The sequence below is a fragment of the Procambarus clarkii genome, chromosome 26, assembly GCF_040958095.1.
Source record: "Procambarus clarkii isolate CNS0578487 chromosome 26, FALCON_Pclarkii_2.0, whole genome shotgun sequence".
Lineage (NCBI taxonomy): Eukaryota > Metazoa > Arthropoda > Malacostraca > Decapoda > Cambaridae > Procambarus > Procambarus clarkii.
Window position 1 is genome coordinate 7581791 of NC_091175.1, and position 16056 is coordinate 7597846.

At 35.0% G+C, this 16056-nt stretch overlaps 1 protein-coding gene across 3 annotated transcripts in view; it reads right to left on the reverse strand.

Moving 5' to 3' along the window:
- Positions 1 to 115: 115 nt before the first annotated feature.
- Positions 116 to 16056, reverse strand: part of LOC123756734 (calmodulin-lysine N-methyltransferase) — a 39582-nt gene continuing 23641 nt past the window's right edge. Inside the window, exons 6-9 of one of the 3 annotated variants that reach the window (XM_069331828.1) lie at positions 14955 to 15029; positions 11595 to 11787; positions 10847 to 10966; positions 116 to 6436 (exon numbers count right to left, since the gene is read on the reverse strand). In XM_069331828.1, coding sequence (XP_069187929.1) covers positions 10889 to 10966; positions 11595 to 11787; positions 14955 to 15029 — 346 coding nt within the window. In that variant the 3' untranslated portion in view covers positions 116 to 6436; positions 10847 to 10888. Of the gene's footprint in view, positions 10967 to 11594; positions 11788 to 14954; positions 15030 to 16056 lie in introns of all 3 variants that reach the window. The other 2 variants (XM_045740017.2, XM_045740018.2) reach the window with 2 other exon arrangements.

Consider the following 16056-nt stretch of genomic DNA (forward strand, 5'->3'; position numbering starts at 1 on the left):
TCTCTTCTCTTTATTTTTTCCCTGAAGAACTATAAGCAGTTTAGATTGTATAAAAAGCAAATTACACTGTGTGCTTGATACACTGCATACAAAAGTGAACAATAAAACAATTGGATTAACTTGCAAAGATTTATTTAAGACTAAAAGAAGAAGATGCCTCTTCTTGCGTGGTGGTCATTAGCAGTCCATTATATTGTTTATAGCAAATTAAATGCAGAGCCCAGCTACTCAGTGCTGGCATTAGCTTATACAGACATTGTGCACATTGAAGCACCTATAGCCATTACTTTTAGGTATTAAATATTATTTTTGACTTCATCTAATTGTTCCTGAGATGTACCTTAGAGAAGTTGTAAAATAGTTTCCCTAATTGTTAAGGGTCATTAAAATCTAAATTAAAAATATAACAATGAGACAACTGTACAAAAAACATCAAAGTAAATACATACTACATAAATATAAATTACAGTACATAAATACTAAGATATTAATACTGTATTTCAAAAGCCATCATTATCATAGTTGTCAAGTATTATCAATGGAAAGGTGATACTAAATTTAAACAAGTGGCCCACACAACCAAAAATATTTTTCTATGGATAAGAGTAAGCTCCCTCTCTCCTGTTGTCCTTGAAGCCATGTTTCATCTTTATCTGATGATCATATAAGTGAAAATGAATATGGACTAAAGCTCTACAGCTTAATATACTATGCTGGGACATGAAAATTAGTGAAATCTGTGTTCTATGTAATGGTAAATATTTATATTTTTAATGATCTTAAACTCAACATCCAATACTTTTGTAATGTAAAAAAATAATTACACTATTTGTAGATCTGCTCACCTTTGCACAAACTTTTCTTTTTTTAAATACTTAGTACTCTTAGTAAATTACAATAGATCATAAAAGCTGCAAAAATACCTATTTAACTGTAAAACCTTTACCCGTGTTTAGTACTTGAAAATATAATTACTTTATACCTTGACAATGTCGGCCACACACATGGCTTCATCATATACTACTCCAGTGCTATGAGTGTTATGTTACTTATTTAAATGTGCAAGTTTTTTCAGCAGCCAGAATGCTCCAAATTTTAGGGTAGATGGAGAAAAAAAGTTACCGTATTTATTGTCATGCTACTTCAATGCTCAAGTATTTTGAAGATACCCAGAACACAATCTGGTGTCCCTTAAACACTTATCATAGCCCACTAGCATTTTGTATACATTGCCAAGTGCTTTGCACATTTTACTGTCCAGTTATCGAAATTATGGCACGTAATAAATTTCTGTCCAAAAGAACAACTCTCAAGAACCACGAGAACATGGTTTTCAACAATCAAAATCATATGAATATGACTGAATAAGCACAACCATTATAACTTGTCTCTCAATATTCGCAAGCCATAGACAAATATCAGCGAGATTTCAAAAATAGAATCAACCTAAATTTAGCCATCCAATATATTTTAATGTCATTCATTTCAGATTTTACCTGTCTTAGGGCTTGTTGATTGTGGGTTTTAGCAATAGGTTATAATACCTTGACTTTATTAGTTAATACCTTGAATAATTTAAATGTATTTATGTTAGCAATATTGTAATAATTTGAAAAGGATTAGCAAAACTTGCGCTGCTCTACATCAGTGATTTACACAAATATGTCCATAATGATGTAGTCTAGTTTATAGTGTTGTTAGAAATGAGGCCCTTAACATTTCATGGTATAGAGTTGACTTGGTTCAGAGATAATTTTTGTCACTGCTGAACAAAACAGATCTAGCCTTTTGAAGGCACGGTTGTTGAGATGGGAGTGCACCAGAGACTCGTACACTTGAATAATCAGTCTTTTTCCTTGAAGTCAAAGGCTCATTTGAATATTCATAAGATTCATAAGAGCATTCTACATACCAGAATACTAGAAAGTCAACAGTATGTATTCTGCATTCATGCATCTTATTATCCAAAATTTGTATTTTGACTACCATAATAACGCATATCCAAAATTTGACATGGAATAACTCCACGTGCCTTTTTGAGCTTTTAACATTCAACTCTCAAAATTCTTGAAAAGCATAACTAATTGAAATCAAAGGCCTATAAAAGTAAATTAAAAAAGTTTTAATGGATACGAGAAGGTCTGGTATTTTCAGTCAAATTATATAATATTGTGCTGCCATTGTTAACATCTACATATTCTGGAACACAAACAGAACAGAACAAGATAAGGAACTTAGATTTATGTAACCATTAAAGAAATTTAATTTACAGTACTGTTTAACAACAAATCTTCACTACCTTAAATTGTATTTATAGTAATGATTGCTTATGCAAATCTTGGCTGTCATTAATGACAGCTTTCTGTAGGAAATACAAATTATTAAATCTGTTAAGAGAGAAATAGCATCTAACTACGTTATCTATTTCAGAATTACTCATATGCACACCAACTAGTTTTCTTAAGCATACAGTCTTGGAAAAGTGTCAACAATTTGTATATCAATGAACAATGACACATATTGTACTGTATAAAGTATAAGCTAAAACAGGTTTCATAGTTATGTCTTTAATTATTACATTTACCTGTTACAACAACACATGCGGTATTATAAGATATGTACTGTATAATAATATAGTACTCTAAGCCAGTGTATATACACACACACACACACACACATCTAATTATATGGATGGTGAAATACTAAAGAAACTGTTCGTGACTTTTGTGAGATCGAAATTGGAATATGCAGCATTTGTATGGTGCCCAAATCTCAAGAAGCACATTAATAAACTGGAAAGGTACAATGGCATGCTACAAAATGGCTTCTGGAACTGAAAAACAAAAGTTACAAGGAGAGACTAAAGGCATTAAACATACCAAAACTAAAAGATAAAAGAAAGAGGCGATATGGTCACCACTTACAAAATACTAACAGGAATTAACGAAATTGACTAAGAGGAATGCCTGAAGCCAGCAACTTCACAAACATGAAGGAGACAGATTCAAGCTAAGAAAACAAAGGTGTCGAAAAAAATATTAGAACATTTTCTTTTGCAAACAAAGTGGTAGGTAGTTGAAACAAGTTAAGTGAGAAAGTGGTGGAGGCCAAAATCCAGCCTGTCCTCCAAAAATGGGGAGGTAAATGTAACAGCACAAGTAAGTGCAATGATGTACTATTCATAGCAGTCAGGAATTGTACTTATTTTCACTTAGTATTAAACCGTACTGTAGTGTCAAATATATTGTGAATATTTGAGTTTACCTGAAAAGCTGAAAAGAAAACCATGACCTAACCTAACCTTCTTAGTGTTTGAAGATAAGCATTTTATTGTTTCTTAATTACAATTAGTACTTAACCTATAGCTATATTGATATTACAGTTTTATTTGTTTAATAAAACTGAAAAAGAAATTCCTGATATTTAATTCTTGTGTATAGCAAATTGAACTTGAAAACTTCATCCTAAATTCTGAGTGTCTTAACAGAAAACGAGGAGAATAAATGGAGAGGTAAATGTAACAGCCCCATAAGTGCAATTATGTACTGTATGACAGTAAGGAAATGTACTTATTACACTTAGTCTTAAACTGTACTGTCAATTCAGAGGATGGATTGCCTCCTGTAACTAAATTTAGATAATTACTCACACACACACAGGGGGAGGGGGAGGGGGAGGGAGACAGAGAGAAAGAAAGAAAGAGAGGGGGGAGAGAGAGGGAGAGGGAGGTGCTCATTTCAATCCAGTGCTAGGGTCGACTCCATGTATAAACCCTGAGAGCAACAATTGGATCATGATTTCACCAAGCTACTTATGACTGGTGACCAAACCACACACCAGAAGATGAAGAAATGAGGACATTTTGGTCCATCTTAGACCTGGACTACATATGACTTGATAATGGTCCAGGAAGGACCGAAACGTCATTTTATCATCCTCTGGTGTGTGGTTTGGTCATCATGTCCTCTGCACTTATGACTGGCATTTGTCAAGGAATCTAGGGACTCGGCCAGCCACTTTCCACTATAGGTCATACAGTATCTCCTCACCCCCATCTTAATAGGACCAATAGGATCAACCTGAACCAGCCTATAAGTCCCCCTACCCAAGACCATTCTCTTTTATGGATACATATATACATACTGGATATACAGTATATATCTATCCAAGGATGTAGGCCAGATGCTTGGGAGCTAACCTAACTCAACTTTACAGGGTTATTGGTGGAAGGGGTGTAGGACCAACACAGGTGGGTCAAGATCAGCCCTATGCTTCCATTAAAAAGGTGTCAGCTCCCTTGACGACCCCAGAATCTCTTAAGATGAAAAGTGGCAAGCCGAATCCATGGAATTTCATAATTTAAAGCCCCCATGGAATATACAGTACAGTATACTGTATATACTAGACCAGGGATTGTTATAGGTAGGATGAGCCCTGATCCATGGCACAACATTTGGTGCTCGAGTCGATCCATGCACCAGGTCAACCTGGACTCCAAAACTTAAATGGTACAATCGTTCGAGGACGCAAGAATTGCAGAGTACATACTCCATCTAAAGTGTATGTGTGTGTGTGTGTGTGTTTAATTACCTAAGTGTAGTTACAGGATGAGAGCTACGCTCGTGGTGTCCCGTCTTCCCAGCACTCTTTGTCATATAACGCTTTGAAACTACTGACGGTCTTGGCCTCCACCACCTTCTCACTTAACTTGTTCCAACCGTCTACCACTCTTATTTGCGAAGGTGAATTTTCTTATATTTCTTCGGCATCTGTGTTTAGCTAGTTTAAATCTATGACCTCTTGTTCTTGAAGTTCCAGGTCTCAGGAAATCTTCCCTGTCGATTTTATCAATTCCTGTTACTATTTTGTACGTAGTGATCATATCACCTCTTTTTCTTCTGTCTTCTAGTTTTGGCATATTTAATGCTTCTAACCTCTCCTCGTAGCTCTTGCCCTTCAGTTCTGGGAGCCACTTAGTAGCATGTCTTTGCACCTTTTCCAGTTTGTTGATGTGCTTCTTAAGATATGGGCACCACACAACAGCTGCATATTCTAACTTTGGCCTAACAAAAGTCATGAACAATTTCTTTAGTATATCGCCATCCATGTATTTAAAAGCAATTCTGAAGTTAGAAAGCATAGCATAGGCTCCTTGCACAATGTTCTTTGTGTGTGTGTGTGTTTGTTTTAATTAAGTAAAATTTGCATTTATCAGTTATGATGTATGAATGTCAATTTCATATTCTTGTTTACTTCATTTTCTAAGATAAGAGAATGGAAATGTTTTTAGCATCTGGTTACTATAGTGATTTTCCAGCTAGGTGTAGGTTAGGTTAGGCTGCATGATGCAGCTTCTAGGCTCCCTTGCCTAGGAACTTATTGTATAGTGGCTAGAGTGGTGTGCGCAGTGACCCTGCATGCGAGTGGTCGAACCCTGCCTAGTGCTCTGATAAATACATACATACAAGGCTTCAATGATAGTTACATATACATTTGACTTCATAATGTTATTTGCAGCACCATTAACATTTGTGATGTGGAACAGGAATGCACACATTGTCTGGTCAGATTTGACTGTTAATACACTTAAACAATCATCGTTATATTAACAGACAAAATGTGACAAAAATTAAAGCTACTTTTATAACAGTTAACAACTATTAACAAATAATATGCCACCTTATTTCACATACTTTATTTACAAAACAATTGAAACAATTCTCCAGTGCATGTTGAGTCCTGCCTGACTTGACTAGTTCTACATTCTTATTGATTGTCACAGCCTAAGTTTATGTCTTTTAATATGCAGGAATAATGCAGACTCAAAATGCATTTCAGGATTATAACAACATTTAAATCCTTTGATTACAATAATCAAATTCCTTTTAAGTTTTTTAACAATGTATAAAGCACATAGTTTCATTACAACAGGCCACAAAATAAGATGCACTTTGACATTATTATTATTATGCTATGTTTGAAACATTTACACATATTTGTACAGAATTCACAAAAGTGTGTGTAACTTACACACAACAATTAATGCTGAACATAATTACCAAATTACCATGAGTATATATAAACAGCCGTCTCGAGTCATTCACCTTTCACATCAAACATCCAAAAGCCCCAAACAAGTGAATATGCTCTGTTCTGTGCAAAACAATAAATATCTACACTTTTAATTTTCCCATTTGTATAAGCTAAACAAATGAACAAAGTTTAGTAATTTACAATGGAACAAAAATTACTTTTATAATACTTATGGTGCTTAGCCAAACCCTTATTGTCACAGGTCAGGAAAGCAACTCTCAGGAATGCAAATAAATTTGTTTAACCCTTAGGCAGCATTTATCAACTGTTGATTCACAGGGTAATGTGGTTATCATCATATATAGTGGGCCAGCTAGAGGCTTAGGCCCGTGCAGGAATATCTCTGCAAAAAAAATCATAAATATCGGACAATTATTGTCTGGGTTTTACATGTATGATGCAAATATGGATATAATAGGTCTATGTGGATGTAATGGAGTTTACCTTGACTCATGAAAAAATCCTGCTACCATTTCAAGGTACAAATACAGTTATTGTCATGAATGTTACTAAAGGAATGCAGTCATCATCATATGATGATCTAAACAATTATTGTCTTTGTTTTACATGTATGATGCAAATATGGATATAAAAGCTCTCTGTGGATGTAAATAAAGAAAAGCTAGTGATAAAACAATCAGTGAAACATCAGAGAATAAATCAGGAAGTGTCAGCAAAGTTGAGCACCGGGCGTTGACAAGTGGCAGAGCGTACCTCCACCCAGTGAAACAATAAATATTCACTTATTTTCTTATTTTTCTTATATTTTGCATACAAATTAATAATTCTATCATGAAAAATAGTCTTTTTTTAATTGTTTTATTTTTTGTGCATAGGCTGGTATAATCATTTCTCCATAACTGCTGTTTAAGGGTTAAACCTATAAAAATCTATATCTATTTTGTGTCTGATGCTCAGTTCTATTTGACAGCTTCCCTTTCTTAAGTAGCAACCATAAGTACAATCTTCTCAAGATGCAGATGATGAGTCACAATAATGTGGCTGAAGATATGATGACCAAATCACATATCAGAACACGAAAAAGTAACACGTTTCAGTCCGTCCTGGACCATTATCAAGTCGTTTCAGTCCAGAATGGACTGAATTATTATCGTTGCTTCATTTTCTGATGTGCGGTTGTCTCCTCCTCCTCAAAATATCTGTGATACTTTCCATTGTTGAAGACTCATGCTGGAGCACCTCAAATATTTGCTAAAGAATATCACATGCTTCTTTGGCCTCAAATATTTGACAAAGAATTTAACATGCTTGTTTGGCTATCACATAGAAGATGCAGTTGATACTTGCTTCCATTGAAAATCAAGAATGTATACAGAGAATGAGGGAATTTAAATTTGATTACAATAAAAACAAAAATGTGTGACAAGAATGAGGATTACCTCAATAAGGATTCATAACTTTGAAAATAGCCAAAATTTGTACCAAATATATGGAACAGTTTTAGAAAGTATAGTATATTATTCTTGATCAAACAGTCAACATTGCAAACACACAATATAAACCCCAAATAAGCATTTAGGTTTGCTTCTTCACAACACATTGGTAACTCCTTACACTATAACAGGCTTACATTGCAAGAAAACAACATTATAAAGATGACAAACTTCAGATGCAGATACACTTGAGAGAATGGTGCCATACTAGCCCACCCAATTCTTAGAATCAAGCAAGCACCTAATATATTAAAAATTAAGTGCAATAACTCTGTATCTTAGCACCAATTTTATCTGTCCAGTTTCAAGTTTAATGGAATAATTTAATTGAAAATGTAAAGTTTTTAATATACCCTACAAATTTCTTATGAGGCCTTTCAAGCATTACTGAAATTCAAGATAAAGTTTGGACTTTGATATGCATCATTAATTTAAAAGTGAGCTCAAACGCAAATCACTAATGGCAACAAATAAGTTTTACCTTTTACACGAAAGTATAATTGTGAATTGTAGATAAATAGGCACCCAGATATTTGAAAAGAAAATTGAAACTTGCATCATATTGAAACATTGCAAAAAGCCAAATACTAATCATAGATTTTGACATCAACAATCACATTTTATTTCAGTTAGCTGGCAGCAGCTAGGCCAAAATATATTTTAATAGAACAATTATAGATAGATTTTTGTCAGTGATAGGCTGTTCAGGGGGTAGAAATAGCCTAAGCTACTTTATCCCTTTGAGATGTATTTTCTTGTCTCAATAAATGTACTTGATAGGCTGTTCACTACTGTTATACACAGTACTTAACTTGAGTAGAATAATTAATAAGACATGAGGGTGTTGTGGTAAGCTATTAGTACTGTACCACAATAGCACAGAAGCACCACAATATACTCGGGTACCGGAGGATGTTAAGTCACAAGTACCAGTACCACAACAGCATAGAGAATACTGTGCCCGTAATATAAATGGGTACCTGAGGATGTTGAGCTACAAGTGCTACAACTACATACAGTATATGTATTAAAATATACTAATGTACTGGTGCTTGTTAACCCACATACAGTATACAGTTCCACATCCATTATCCACTATCTGAAACATTGTGACTATCAAAATAACATAACAAATTTAACAGATAAGTTATCTTGTCAAACAATTTAAATAAACAAAATAATGCAGAGTTTTTCACCTAACACTATACAGTACAAAATTGTGAGAAACATTATCAGCATTATCAGATACTGCAATGAAATTAATGTAAGATGAAACAGATGTCATTTGTGGGTGGTGACCACCAACACTCACAAGCAACTTTGTCTAATAAATTGTTCCCCAAGCTGTCACAAGTCTGTATTAATAGCTGCAGTCTATAGACTCTGCAGCTCAAGTCAGGCCTCCTTCACTGTTTTTGTTCGGTGTAGTTGGCTTGGTGCCGTCTTTGGATAACTATTTCCTTCCTCCACATGTTTCTGCAACACACCCCCTAACCCTTGGTCTCCAGTCTCCTCCAAAATTTTGCCATTCTGACTTTTCTAATAAGAAAGCTCCCCGGAATACACCCCAATGTATCAGACACAAACCTAACTCTACAGTCTTGTGGATTTGAGCGTGTGCTTGCGAGAGTGTCATAAAACAACGAAGAGGGTTATGTTCATTTCAACTGCACTGTCTGGTTTAGGATCAAAACCAATTGGAATTAGTGGTGTTATTGGAAATATGTTTCATTAACATTAGTTTTGAAAGTCAAGTTAGTGAAGAAATTAAAATGAGATATTAAATGCTAGAATATTAACCTAGCAATTAAATATTTTTCTGCTACCTCTCAATCCACTAAGGTTCTTGAAATACAAAAAATATTTTGTGGACCCGAGTGATTCCTACAGAAATTAAGTCTCGACTTGGTGCCTTCATTTGATAATTACTTGCAGAAATAAAGTGAAGGTGTTTCAGCCCCGTGATAATGGCAAAGATGAGGAATTCCATATAGAAATTGAAATATGGAAAACTGATTGTTCAAATGAATGGCTGCTAAGGTTCAAGAATTTTAGGTTTTTGGTGAACAGTTGCATGCTGACATGAAGGAGGCAGCTGAATACAGAACTATATTGTGAGGAAATTATGAAGAAGATGAGGTATAGTTAATGTTAATGAAAGTATCTAAGCTTCACTATGGAGCAAATTTATAATGCCTATGAGACAGAAATCTTTTGAGAAAACCCACCACATATTACTCTGGTAACTTGTGGCAAGATCAGGCTTAGTCAAATGAAAGAGTGCAAGGTATGAGCTGCTTGTTGCAGAGGAAAGTAGAAAACATTTTGTGAATTTATCTGTGCTGAATACACAGGAAATTTGTCTATAATAAGCATGATTTTTCTGTATTTTTGGCCACCAAACTGTACTTTGCTGATGTACCCTTAGAGGAAGTATAGCAATACATCCATGTAAGGAATAAATCATTATAATATGGCTCAAAATAATTAACCCAACTCACACATATGAAAAGAAAGGAATGTGATGACATTTCAGCCCATCCTGGACCCTAATCAAGTTGCAACTGACCATGCGCTGTCTCATGCGGGGATAGCATGTTATCTACTATGCTATAGAAATGTTGGAGGGAACTCTGGCCCCCTGACGACAATTGATAACAATGATTAAAATAATGCCAATTCTTAAAAGCTTTAAAGACAAGCAACAAACCTGAACAGAAGCAAATGATGAAATGTGCAGAGAAAATAAATGAAGAACCTGACCACAAAATTACTATAACAGACTGAATTCAGTGAAATTGATGCATTAGTTTATCACTCTCTGATAAAGATAAATACATCACTATAATTGGTTCACTGCTGAATACAGGAATACAAACATTGTTGATGCAGGAGGAAGGCGATATAAGGGATGATGATGAAAATGGCAGACTTAAAACTTATCCTTTTTATAAACGAGTCAATAAATCATAAAAATTAATTTCTTTTTTTAAAACAGTTCTTTTCTTTCTGTTCTTGAAACAGTTTAACTGATATAATAAAGACAGGAACCTGAGTTAAAGTGAAACTGAAAAAGTTGTGTTACTAAACATAATAACATTATTATTATGTTACTAAACATAGGAACGTACTCGTGTTCTCCAGTAATATAAAGACGAAGCACAGTATTGTATATGATTAAACAACGTTCCTCAAAATTTTGTGTCGGTACCAAAAATATTCTAAATACAAGCAAGAGCTGAATTGTTTTAACATGTTTAACTTGAAATAAGAAATAAATTACTGTATATTCCAAATACCTGTACTTGTACCTCTCTTTCTTGGAAATTCTTAATCAGAAGTTAGTTGGTCCCAAGCTTTTTGAGAATCATCAAAAGAGGAAAGTGAAGATTCTCATTGTAGTATGGATCCATTGCACTCTGGTGATAAAAATAAAATTAATTTAAAATGTGCAGATAAAATATAAGCACTTACAATAATGTTAACAGGAAAGTTACCATGGCAATCACAGATGAATTGATAAACATGTTAGAGAAGACTGACTACCAACATCAAGTTTCTTAACATTAGCCAAAACAATCTATTTTGTTTTATGAAAGAGTGTACAGTAGTCTATGGCATAGTATAGTTTGATCACAAATATTATAAATAATGTTTAATGATGAGTATACACAGAAAAAGAAAACAGAATAGATACTTGAATGTTTTCATATATTATAGCACACCAAATATACTCAAGTGTTTAATCTGCTTAAATTTTTCCCACAACTTACACTCGTCTCACATAATTAAATTATTTTTATTTATCTCAAATACAAAACCAGCAATTTTTTTTATGATTGTGAGATGACTGGATCTCAATTCCAATCTGAATAGCTGGGATATCAAATTCATTAAGCAAATTTCTTGCACATCTTGCATACATTACTATATTGTGAATGACGTACCCCCCCTGATAGTCTTAGCAAATACTAAATCCAAGTGTCAAAATACATTTAAAAAAATTTAAATCTTTATTTTGTAAACAGAGTACTGTGTAAACATTACCTTCTGGACGTATTGGTCAACTAAGTGATCATATTTATCAACAAGAGCCACCATAAAATGTGGGCGACACATGCTGGCAAACCTCTGGAACGTGCCACTTCTAGAGGGAGCAACGACGAGGGCTGTTCCTCCAGGACGCAACACACACAGAAGGGTTGACAGCAAACTCTCTCTCCCATCATCAAAAAATAAGCTGTCAAATTTAATAACAAAATTTAAATGCTGTACCCTTATATTTATAATGGCTACCAATGCTCTGAATGCTATTTATTATTACTGTACAAGTGCATTTTTACTTAATTAAATGTATTTATATAGACTGCACTACCCATACAGTACTGTGTCTATCATTTTCTGAACATTTTATTTTCAAGCTACTGGCTAGTCTAATTAAAAAACTAAATCCACTGAGACTCATATGCATGAAAATATTTAAATAATTGTTAATATTAATTTATAAATTGTTATGTAGCATGAGGTTAGAAACACATAATACATAAATTTCCCAGCATAATGCCAAAGCATGCAATTTTGAAAACTAATATGACAAAGATCCTCAAAATGAACAACTACAGTAAATATTTCAAGTGCACAGACACACCATAGATATTAATCTTCCAATTACTGTAATACTAAGTGCAACTAATCAACATTCATGCATAATACAAACAAATAAACATTCAAAACAATTAATCAAGTCATATGTGATGCATAACATAATAAAAAAAATCCCTTTTCAAATAGTTCGGCATTTTGAGTACAGTACTGTATACACTCACGTTAAGGACACAAAGGTACCATAACAATTTCGAAAGTTCACTTTTGAAAACCAGTTTGGAGCAATGCAGTGACTTGAACCAGCGTTCTGGTTACTCCCAGAGACTTGTCGTACCATCTCGGCCATGATAGGTCAAAAGTTATTGAACTCGGAACTTTACTGGATTCAGTAGGGAAGTAGTTCTGGAGGCCCCAACTAGAGCCAGACCAGGTTTTTACGAATAACCCGCCTACACTCCGGCCTCTTGATAATGGTGTTCTCCACCATCCTTTCGAACACAAAGAAATCACAATGGTGTGATATATCAATATCAATACTTGTCGTAACCATCTTTCTTTTTTTTTGCCTTTCTTTGTTCATGGGAATTTTATACAACTATTTTGTATAGAAACTAATGTACAGTTAGTATGTTAATTTTAGGAAGATTGGTCAGTTATAATCCCATGGCAGTCATTAAGGAAGTAAATATTAGTATTATAGTACTGGATTTAGATTCATTATTATAATTATGAATTAATTTTAGTTATAAAACCTTAATGAAAATATATAACTTTCAAATTGTGGTGAAAACATGCATTACACTGTAAATATTGTAAGAAAATACATTACAGGTTATAAAATTAGTAGTACAGTAATTGTTCCATAATACATTGATGATAAAGGTTTCAACACCCATATCTGATGCTTGAGACAGGATGTTTTCAGCCCAGTTTTTTCTACAAACCTTTCTCTTCAGGGACTGGCCTAGTGTAGAATCAATTCCCAGACATTTTACTGATCTCCCTGCATTAATGATTTTAAAAGAACATTTTCAACATCTGCCAACGAATTCAACAGATATGTATGAGTTTGTTGCAAGTAAAGCAGGTGTCACTTCATTCCCTGAGATAAAGGATATGGAGTGGATGGGGTTTAGACTATCAAAAGGGTCATCAGTATCAGTTATCAAGCACTAAGTGTGCACTTATAAAACCTGTACACCTTTCTTCAATCATGGTGGCTTACCATAATTTACATTTATCAAGGGCGGGGAGGCCTGGTGAAGGTGCACCTAAATTTCCTCACAAAAATACTCCTCAGTCACCAGGCCCCTTAAACAATTTATAAGTTCTAGAGCAATGCAAGGTTGTCTATAACAATAACAACCTTGGGTTGCAAATGTTTAAAGCTCGTAAACTGTTTAACAAATACAGACTAAGCCATCATGATCGAGGAAAGATGTACAGTATAGGTTTCATAAGTGGACATGTGAATGCTTGATCAATCTTGGTCCCGGTCAGAAACCAGACCACAGAGATACTGATCATTAGAACCACCTAAAGATAAGGTACCCTAATGTAAGTATTTCCTACTTGCTCGCATTGTATGTTTGATCCAGAGCACGTGAGTCTTAGGCAAAACATCAACTGTATACAAGCTTTAGTAATTATATTTTTATTTTACTAATACATTTACTGTAATTATGCTAAAAAAATTGTTTAATATTTTACTTGTTTTAAGAAAAATATATATTCACTACAGATGAAAAATATAAATTAAAATAAATTAGAATGAAAAATAAGTCGCAGAAAACATGCAGCTTAAACCCAAATATTGTATTACACAAGAGCAAGGTGCTCACAGCAGTTTAACAAGCTTGTAGAACATGAGCTTGTAGAAGACAGTGGTTTCCAGATTTAGTTAACAATTTTAGAATCTAATTGCAATAGTTCACATTAGTTTGTATTTTAATTGTCAGACGGGCAGGGAAAAAACTAGTTCCTAACCTTAACTAGTCTATACAGTATTCAAGTTCTGAATGATTGTGGAGACATTTAAAATTCTTCAAATAAATTTTGTATTTCTCATAATTAAAACCTACAAGTACTAATGTGATACAAACCACATAACTGAGCTTGGTACAATACTTATTTATTTAAGTAATATTTATTGTAATTTTTTAATTCAAATTACAGAAAGGCAATAACTGGTCTCTACACTTGCTGTAAAGTCTCAACTACACTCCCTATACTTGCTTAACAAGAAGTCTTAAATATATTCTCTACACTTGCTTAACATGAAGTCTTAAATACATTCTCTATTTAGAAGGGAATTACCGATTAGAAGGCACTACCACTATCTGCTTCTGGTGACTAGAAGATAGTGCCCCTGTCTGCCCCTGGTGACTAGAAGGTAGCGCCACTGTCTGCCCCTGGTGACTAGAAGGTAGCGCCACTGTCTGCCCCTGGTGACTAGAAGGTAGCGCCACTGTCTGCCCCTGGTGACTAGAAGGCAGTGCCATTGTCTGCCCCTGGTGACTAGAAGGTAGCACCACTATCTGCCCCTGGTGATTAGAAGGCAGTGCCATTGTCTGCCCCTGGTGACTAGAAAGGTAATGCCACTATCTGCCCCTGGTGATTAGAAGGCACTACCACTATCTACCCTTGGTGACTTGAAAGTAGTGCCACTATCTGCCCCTGGTGACTAGAAGGTAGTGCCACTATCTGCCCCTGGTGACTAAAAGATAGTGCCACTATCTGCCCCCCTGACAATCAGAATGGATTACCAATGTCTTCTGCTCACCCAGTCAACAATTAACCTACCAATCAGCACACATGGCAACATCGAATTTTCCTTGATGTGGCAAAACTTCTTCCTGGACCCCCCAGCGTAGAACTCTGGAAATAAGATGCCCTTTGCTTTCCTGACTTTTTATTTGTGCTGTTAGTAAGCTTCTGTCATTAGTGCACATTATTACTATTATGTTTTGCAATTATCCCGGAAACTTCATGCATAAGATGTGTAACTGCAGTAATTAATAATTAAGGTACATCACCTAAGAATGACGAAGCCATTTATCATGTTGCATGTTGGCAGCTGACCGATAAATGTAAAGCATATACAGCTGAGCATGACCCATACAGCACTAGCAAGACTTGATCATGCTCCCAAGAATTCTAAAATTAATCACAGGTACAGAATATAATATCTGCCAAACAAAATAACTGTTCTCCCACCTTTGTTACATGCCTCATCTACTGAGCTCATTTTATCACTACTGTAATAACAGAAAAAACAATACAGTACATGTAAATACCTGGGGAAACATAATCTCTGTTGTGACTATAATGTAGTCCAGTGTAGCAATATTCAGCCTTCATCAAGTTAAACAATAAGAGAGAAGGGGCCAGACATCACAATTAAACTGGCCATATGGAAGCCCCAGAAGCCCCAGATGAGGCCCAACACAGGAAGGAGAAGTTGGGCAGAAGGAAAAAGTTAGTGGAAAGATTGCCGAGTTCAGTTCAAATGAAACACAGCAACTGCCAGAGCCTTAAGATTTGGAAATGGGGCCACATTGACTAGCAGCTGCTGATTCCATGCTGAAGCAAACAGATCCACTTGAGGATAAAACCAAATGTTTCGTAAGTCCAGCAGAAGAAGGCCCCATTTACCTTCCACTGTTAAAATTGGATGGAAAAGGAAGAGGCTATCTGAGAGGATGTTTAACACAGCTCCAAATGTGGACCGCACAGAGGATTAAAACCTGAGAAGCCAGAAATGAGGCTATTTGTAGAGTATACTCCCACAAGAAAAGGGATTGCACACAATCCTCCCTGTTTAGGCAATGGAACACCAGGTCACACTCTAAATGAAGCCAAGCGGAGCCACGTGAGAGAATGGGATGTGCTGAGGTGCTATCTA